The sequence below is a fragment of the Diaphorina citri genome, unplaced genomic scaffold (assembly GCF_000475195.1).
Source record: "Diaphorina citri unplaced genomic scaffold, Diaci psyllid genome assembly version 1.1 scaffold5065, whole genome shotgun sequence".
NCBI lineage: Eukaryota > Metazoa > Arthropoda > Insecta > Hemiptera > Psyllidae > Diaphorina > Diaphorina citri.
Window position 1 is genome coordinate 1 of NW_007382442.1, and position 9148 is coordinate 9148.

At 40.0% G+C, this 9148-nt stretch overlaps 2 protein-coding genes across 2 annotated transcripts; one reads left to right on the top strand and one right to left on the bottom strand.

Moving 5' to 3' along the window:
- Positions 1–1347: 1347 nt before the first annotated feature.
- Positions 1348–2220, bottom strand: LOC108253946. The gene is made up of 3 exons (XM_017448787.1): positions 2201–2220; positions 2035–2162; positions 1348–1601 (listed from the first exon to the last, which is right to left on the bottom strand). Exons 1-3 carry the CDS (start codon positions 2218–2220, stop codon positions 1348–1350), a joined length of 402 nt encoding a protein of 133 aa, XP_017304276.1.
- Positions 2221–2223: 3 nt separating this feature from the next.
- Positions 2224–6347, top strand: LOC103521357 (pollen-specific leucine-rich repeat extensin-like protein 2). The gene is made up of 8 exons (XM_008486465.1): positions 2224–2278; positions 2558–2670; positions 2927–3005; positions 3187–3296; positions 3797–3880; positions 3984–4196; positions 4784–5000; positions 6103–6347. Exons 1-8 carry the CDS (start codon positions 2224–2226, stop codon positions 6345–6347), a joined length of 1116 nt encoding a protein of 371 aa, XP_008484687.1.
- Positions 6348–9148: the final 2801 nt, after the last annotated feature.

A 9148-nucleotide genomic window follows, 5' to 3' on the forward strand; every position in this document is an offset into this window, starting at 1 on the left:
GTTCCGAGAACGAACATTATCCGTTCAGGATAAAATCCGCCCCAGGCAGGAATCGAACCCACGGCGGTTACAAGGTAGACGGGCTACCAACCAAGCTAACTAGGCTGGCAAAGTGTACCTTCGTATTCGAACAGCATTTTCCCTCAAGGTTAGAGTTGCCTTACACCTCAGCCAATTTGGGCTTTTTGTGTACAAAAATGTACCTTAAAGTTCACTGGTTTTAATCAGGTTCACGTCTTCGTTCTCTAATCTCCTCGCCTGTTTGGTTCACAGCAAGAACCTCCAGGTTCTACCAGAGCTGGAGGTCCCACTATTCTGCAGAGACCCGGTGTGACGTCAACAGTAACATCGAGTACTGGAGGTAATGTAGAAGAAGAAATGGTGAAAGCTATTGAAGCCATTTCTACAGTGGCCACGGACAAGAAGCCCACCCTAGTCAGATCTCATGCGGTGACCAAAAGTAAGTCATATTTCTCTCTCAAAAAAGGTAAACCTTGTTCAAAGAAAAAAAAATTGATCTCACAGGTGTGAAAAGCTTTGAACCAATCAGGAGACACTTTTCTTTAATTGTCAGTGTACCGGTTATTTTCTGAAAATTTTCAAAGGTCTTTGTATTGGAAGGTTTGATGATGTAGTACAGAGTTGGTGACTCAATTAAATTTGAAGATCTGCAAGTGCTAAAAAATGGAGTACCTACATACACAATTTCCGGAAATTTTCTGACCAAACTTTTTTGTTTCTACCTTAGCATGGATGTAAAAAATGTGCTCCGGGGGGGAAAAAAACCGGGCTCTTATTTTGGAACCCCCCCTTATTAAAGATCTTTCTGACTTTCCTTCTACTATGACCCTTTGACTTAAGAGTCTATTAATTATTCTTTCTAATAAAATTTTATACTGTACTGTTGTATTACCTTTAAAATGAGCTCATAATTATCCTGAATACCTACATAGTAATGTTACTATGTATGATAGTATTGTCTTGAGTAGAATGTGACCAACTCTAGGCAAATAATGGTGCAAAGTTGTTCAAGGGGGCTTGGGCCTTCCCTCCTTGAACCTAATTTTTCTCCTTTACTGCAGGCCAGACTCCAAAAATTTCGAGCATCCACTACCTAATGTTACTATGTATGATAGTATTGTCTTGAGTAGAATGTGACCAACTCTAGGCAAATAATGGTGCAAAGTGTTTCAAGGGGGCTTGGGCCTTCCCTCCTTGAACCTAATTTTTCTCCTTTACTGCAGGCCAGACTCCAAAAATTTCGAGCATCCACTACCTCCCTCCTTCACAAAATCCTGCATACAGCCATTTTTTTATTTTATTTTACATCACTTAGGTTCTTTAGACTCAAGAGGTTTTGTCTCTATTAATCCTTGGCCACATTAATAGATTTCCCAACTTGTTGCATTTTTCTCCAAACAAACATACCCTGTAGTAATGACCAAAATGAAGTCTAATGGGATTTTTGAAGTATTTGTGTGGAAGTTGCCGTCTTCTCTTGTTACCAACTTGAGTTGTATATCCTAATGCACCATGTTCAGCTAAACCAAAAACATAGAGACGTCTCAAACCTTGAGGTGCTACACTTCCTTTCACATCATCTGGAAAATAATTGACGGATTGTGTTATGGATGTTTGGTCATGTTCTACTCTCGTAAAAAGTCAGATGGATTTACCTAGGTACCTTTTTAAACAACTTGGAAAAAAAAAAAAAAAAAACAAAGGTAGGTACCTACTTCAAGACACTTTCTCTTACATCCATGCCTACATGGAAATCGGAAAGTTAGTAAATGTGTGCCTGCCAGCCTAGTTAGTAGCACATTTGCCTTGTAAGCACTAGGTTATGGGTTCAATCCCAACCCAGGGCAGATTTAATCCTGATGGGATAATGTTTGTTCTTGGAACGGCTGGCTTTTTCCTATCCTGTCTTCCTTCTCTTTTCATTTTTGGGTGATAAGACCTTAGCAGTTACATTTCCTTGTTTTTTTTTTAGTCTTCCTTCTTTTACACTAGTTAGGTACGTATTCAACTTACCATCTAAAAATTGTGAAAATTGTGTACTATATGAGTGGTTAAATACAGGTAGAATTCTGCTGGTCTGACACACAACAGATGTTAGGAGGATATGGGGACAGGACTTGGAATTTATTGGTGCTGAATTGCTGATAAGCAAGACTTGTACCAAGTGATGAATCTAGGCTGTAGAGAGGTCCCAATCATTGTATGGCTTTGAAGAAGGGACGTCAGATTCTGGGAGAAAATGTGGCTGCCATGTTAGGTATGTTTACAGCTCTCAAGTAAGGTGCAAATACTCATGCATTGTCAAATACAACACTATCTATTAACACGGAGGCTAAGTATAGGGCTAAAAAACCCTCCCCAAGACACTTATTTCAATTCATTGTACCTATTGTAAAGGGTACTTTATTTTGAAAGAGGCTTGCTTTATGTTAAAGTGTCTTTAAACCCTTGCCTAGGTTTTGGGTTATCTACACCACAAGCCCACCTAGATACCTATTGGTTGTTTTTATGTATTTTGATTTTTTTCTTCCAACAGACATGCTAAACAAGGAAGGAGAAACTCACATTGCTGAGGGCACACATATCACACAGAACATTCATTTTGACCACTGTTACTCGGCTAACAAAGCTCCCTCTACCACTACACCCGTAAGTTTTCTCCCTGTTATTTTTCAGAAAAAATATAGGCGATAGTTTTGGTTGAGTTGGATTTAGGTTTGTTTCAAAGTCTTGTAGTTGATTCTTTGGGTCACCTTGTGTTATCTCAGTATTTTGCTCTGCTGTTGACATGGTTTTTGAGGACTGGATGGGTAGGTTTGTTTTTGATTTTATGGTACAGGTATCTAAATTTAATTTAATACACTAAATATTTCAATTTTATTCATTTAATTTTCTTTATTTCCAGGCAACATCAAAACCAGCAGCTCAAACTGGGCCCAGAACGTTTGCTGTTAAAACTCAGAATGTCAAGCTTGTGCAAGAGAGTAAGTAATTTTCTCATTACCTACATATTAATTTCCCATCAGCTCTAGCAATATAACCCAAGGAGATCTGGGGTCTTCAAGTCGATTTTTATCTTTAGACTTAGACCACTCAAAACTCGCTTTTTATCTTCAGACTGAGACCATTCTTGATAAAATCTTTCAATTCATCCTAATGTTTCAGATACTGGATCAGGCCAGGAACAGAAGAAAGTGCTGAGACAAACCACACTGGGCACTCAGTTCCGACTGGTTCAAAGTCCAGGCAATAGCTCACAACTTGTTCTGCAGAAGGTAAGTTGCCAAAAAATAATGTCACACTTGCCCATTTTCAGTTTTTTTTTTTTTTTTTTTTTTTTAAAGGTTTTTTTATGGGGAACTTTTAATGTTAAGGTTTTTTTTTTTTTTTTTTTTTTTTTTTTTTAACAGGTTTGATATAGGGAACTGTTAATGCTAAGGTCTTATCGTCCTGCAAGCAAAGGAAGAAGTAAGACAAGATAGGAGAAAGCCAGCTGTTCCGAGAACGAACATTATCCGTTCAGGATAAAATCCGCCCCAGGCAGGAATCGAACCCACGGCCTAGCGGTTACAAGGTAGATGGGCTACCAACCAAGCTAACTAGGCTGGCAAAGTGTATTCGTATGTGAACAGCATTTTCCCTCAAGGTTAGGGTTGCCTTACACCTCAGCCAATTTGGGCTTTTTGTGTACAAAAATGTACCTTAAAGTTCACTGGTTTTAATCAGATTTGTTCACGTCTTCGTTCTCTAATCTCCTCGCTTGTTTGGTTCACAGCAAGAACCTCCAGGTTCTACCAGAGCTGGAGGTCCCACTATTCTGCAGAGACCCGGTGTGACGTCAACAGTAACAGCCTACAAGGTTTTTGGCGCTTTAACTCTACTCATTTTAAAAATCCTGTGCAATGTCATACGTTTAAAGAATACATTCCTAATAGAATGCCATTTCCTCTTTGTTCCCTCAGGACTTCAACCTGACCAGTGGTGTGGGGACGCAGGGCAAACTGTTCGATTCTCCCATCAAGCAACCCCCTCCGACCCCCGTAGTTACGCCCCCGGCACCTCCACGATTCATCCTGCCCTCTGTTCCCGTGTCTAAACCTTCCCCTGATACCACCAAACCTTCCATTGACCCCACCCCCTCGGTACATTTGGAGCCTGTCACTTCTTTGCCTGAGGTAATTACCCTATTTAATACAATAGGATTACCTTATAATGCAATTGGATCTTCATAACTCAAATCCATAAAAGCCAGCCTAGTTAGATTGGAGGTTAGCACACCTGCCTTGTTATCGCTAGGTCGCGAGTTTGATTCTCACGTGGGGCGAACTTTATCCTTATCCCATCCTGTACTGCTCTTTTCGATTTCGGGACGATAGGATCTCCGTTGTTGAAGTTTTTATTTTTAAACCATCTTCAATATAAATCCAATGAGAACAAAAGGTAAATTAATATATCAAGCCCATATTTCAAACTACAGTCAAACCTGTCTAAAAGGGAAACCTATATAAACGGGGAATAAATCGTGGGCCTTCATTTGTAAGTGGGAAAAACTTTTGCAATTGTGAAATCTGGATGGATGGGAAAAAACGGCCGGTCCCTTGAATTCCCAATTAGACAGGTCAGGTTCGGCTGTATGTCAATATTTTTACCTGTAAAGACCCAAAATATATTTTATTAATACCCAATTTTCTTCCCCTTTCATGTAGGCAATTTAAGCATGGATAAAACAAGGACTGAATTCTCAATTCCTTTCTCATTGCAGGTATCTCACGCCACCGAGGACATCAATGTAGACCTCATCGAGCCCACCATAGGCATGGACTCTTCCGTCCTGGCCGAACATCTGACCAGCTCTCTACCCACTTCTCTCACAGACCACGCCTGTTCCTCTCTATCCCTAGACCACATGCCTAGTCCATCCCTGGCTCCAGCTGTATCGAGCTCTGTCAGTGATATAGCAAGAATAATTAGTACAATAGGTAAGATAGCTAACACAATATTAACATGGAACGGTATGAAACACCGTGTACTTACTAATAATAATTACTAACATAAATCTGATGGCCGGTTTCCTGATAATATTTACTTAAAAGGAAACTTGTCGTTCGGGAAAACCCCACTCATTTAAATTACATTGCCTACAGGCTACAGGGACATTTTGTGTCGTTCGGAAATGTGCAATATGATATGAGGTTTTAGCTGCTGATATCCTATTGGAAATTGCAATTTGTACCTACTTACCTATTTCTTGTTTCAGATTTATGATATGCTGTGATTCATGTGATAATTGGTTCCATGGCAAGTGTGTGGGCATCACAAGGACATTTTGTGTCTTTCGGAAATGTGATATGAGGTTTTAGCTGCTAATAGCCTATTGGAAATTGCAATTTGTACCTACTTACCTATTTCTTGTTTCACTTTTCAGATTTATGATATGCTGTGATTCATGTGATCTATTTCTTCTTTCACTTTCAGATTTATGATTTGCTGTGATTCATGTGATAATTGGTTCCATGGCAAGTGTGTGGGCATCACTAAAGCAATGGGTAAGTTAACATATTTCAGCACTAACTTAGAGAGCGGCAAGCAGATGAAAATTAATACGACACCAGATTCCTTGATATAAGTACATATAAAATGAAAGGGTATATCGGAAATTAAACAAATGAAAAATGTATTTCAACTGTGTCAAGCTTTTAAAAAATGCCGTTCCACGATTACTATACCTTGATTTCTAATTTTCATAGGTAACTAATGAATTGTGAATTCAATTAATACGACACCAGATTCCTTGATATAAGTACATATAAAATGAAAGGTTATATCGGAAATTAAACAAATGAAAATTATATTTTAACTGTGTCAAGCTTTTAAAAAATGCCGTTCCACGATTACTATACCTTGATTTCTAATTTTCATAGGTAACTAATGAATTGTGAATTCTAACCCACATAATTGGGGTTTCTTCCCTCCTCCTCCAGATCATTTCTTCAACACAAGTCTTTCTTTTATTTGTTTTGTCTGGTAAAGATTTTCTTTTGAGTTTAGTAATAACCTCCTTCCCTTTCTGCTCCCCCGCAGGTAATTCAATGGAGGAGCGTGGCATCGAGTGGCGGTGCCCCCCATGCAAGGAGAAACTCAAGACTGGCGGAGAAGCAGGGGGCACTCCAGTTACTAAAGCCACGCCCTCTGGTGTCTCATCAACCAATAGCAAGGCAGGGGTAACTTCAACCAAGGGGGGACTGTCTGGGTCGCCCAATAAGAAGTCGGCAACTGCGAGAAAACCCCGCCCCGAGCCTGCCCATGATCCTCTCAAAAATATGTAAGTCATTTCATCAATCTTCTGAATGGGTCGATTTACAAAACGTCTCCACCATATTCTGTCATCATATCTCCGGTTTCTTTCAATGTCATCCCACTCTCCTCGTTTTATTTTCTATTTCTGACTTTATGACATCAATGTATCGACTTCTAGGTAGAGATGGATACGAGTGAATACTTTACTCATTAAACTACGGATCGTCACAATATCCGTACGATCCGGATCGCAACAAGAAATACTCGATTACTGAAAAAAAGTATCCGTGAGTAAAAAAAAAAGTAATCATGAGTAAATAGGTATCTTTATTCTTTACATAGAATCCTATGAGTAATGTATTCGACTATTGAGTTGAGTACAAGTTAAATATTAATAAAACTTACTTTTTGTTATTATTATTACTTCCGATTTTTTAAGAGGTTTGACTGTAATTACCTACTGAAGTGTAAAGGCAGAAAGCAAAAACACACTATCATCACGTAACGTGAGCTCATGGGGAGACAGAAAGATGTAGTTCAAAGTTTTCCCATAATATTGTAGATTATTTCGTTCAGGACACGTGACGAAATAGACTGCTCCTTGAGAAAAAAAAGTCCGTCCTGGTGGTAGGTAGGAACACACCACATCACGTCATGTGAGCTCACGTGACGTAATAGTAGTGTGTTTCTACATTCATTTCATACTCTACAGACGGTACTCTTCACAATTTCATTAGGTCCTTTTTCGTACCATCGTCTTTCTAACTAATTTTCTCGTGTTTTTCGTTCTCCAGGTGAAGAGATCATAGAATCGGAAAAGTCTTCGATTCCCACTCTGGACTCTGAATCCAACATCATTCCCGAAGAGAAAACCAAGAAGCAATCCTTGCTAGCAGAACTGAAGAGTTCTCTGGAGAAAGATGCCAAGTCCTCGGGAAGTAGTGGTAGTAAGAGCAGTAGCAGTGGCAGTAAGAAGTCATCGAGCTCTTCAAGTAAATCCAGGTGTTTCAGCCATACCGCCAGCGTGATGTGTGTAGTATGTAACAAGCTGGATGCACTACAGGGCAGTATGTACTGTAGTGATGCCTGTATACAAACCCACGTGACAGAGTCCCTGGCTAGGATAGGCACGTACAAGCAAGACACACATCTCATTGTGTTTGAACGGAAAACAGGCAAAATCCTATCAGGTATGTAATTATTAACGTTGATTTTCAACGTATGTACCAGTAGGTCATTCGAGGGACTTTCAACTGAGATTTAAAAAAAAAAACATCGGTAAATCTCATATCTTGATTCTTGACATTACGACATGCGCTACTATGGGATGCCCATACTATAACACAGGCCACACGAGTCTAAGACTTAGTGTAAAGGTTTTGTGGGGAAGCGTTTCTGCTCATTTCTTATATCTTGACGTCACGACCGTTGATCTTTTTCATAAGAACGCCCAATAAAAAATTAATTTTCGACCTTTGAAAGACAATTTTCTGGAGTTTTTTCCTCACATTTGGTGTTTTCACAACTTTTTACGTTAGAATCAACGTTTTATTAATATTTTTACCCAAATGCAACTGCTCCATTCAGTTCAACTTCTTCACAGTACCTACGATCGAAGAAGTAGTTTATATATAAGTAAAGATTTTTCAAACATTTCTCTCCCACTCAGGTATGAACGCTCCCACCGTTTCATCCGTACGTCACTGGATCCAAGCTAATCCTTCCTACCAGGTCATGGCTCCCTCCAAACTACCCAGCTCCCAGTTCTACAACCAGGTCAAACCCGGCAGCCAGGGGGCCAAACCATCCCCAGCGCCCAAACCCAAACAAACCCCCTCCCAGAAGTTGAATCAGCAGCTGATGAAAGCTAATCAGGAGTCGATCAAGGAGCTTATGAAACCGGTTATACTGACCAAACAGGTTAAGTCAGCAGGTAAGTGAATCAGTAGATAATGAAAGCCCATCAGGATCAAGGAGCTTATGAAACCGGTTATACTGACCAAACAGGTTAAGTCAGCAGGTAAGTGAATCAGTAGATAATGAAAGCCCATCAGGATCAAGGAGCTTATGAAACCGGTTATACTGACCAAACAGGTTAAGTCAGCAGGTAAGTGAATCAGTAGATAATGAAAGCCCATCAGGATCAAGGAGCTTATGAAACCGGTTATACTGACCAAACAGGTTAAGTCAGCAGGTAAGTGATTTGTAAAAGTGAATCAGCAGGTGATGAAACCGGTTATACTGACCAAACCGGTGAAGTCAGCAGGTAGGTAAGTGATTACCTAGGGGTCCTAGGGTAAAGATGAATTTGGCTTATGGTAGGGTGATGCAGAATGAAAGCTATTCAATGATGTTTTCACTCTCTCCAGTTTCTGTCCCGGGGGTTTTTTTCCAACAGGAATTTACTATTTTGTTATCAAGAAGGAACTTCCCAAATGTTGGTCGATATTTGAATTTAAGACCCTTTTCTTGAAATTTAATTATGACATTTGTCTCAATTTTTATGTTCATTTATTTTACAGATGGCACGCCCCAGGGACAAGGCAGCAAAACAAAAACAATCAAGCTGATCAGACCTGGTGGCGCTCCTGGTGGTGACAAATTGAAACAAGAGCTCATCACCAAACACCTCGTACCTAATCCTGCTCACAGCGCAGCTCAGACAACAGGCCCCAGTACGCCAGTCACTTCCACATCCAGTGTGAAAATCATACAACTCCCCCCTTCAGCCACCGGGGGCACCAAAACCGTTCAACTGGTCAAACTGCCTGTGAACAGTCAAAAATCTTCCACAACCCCCACCTCAACCAAAGTGATAACTATCATACCT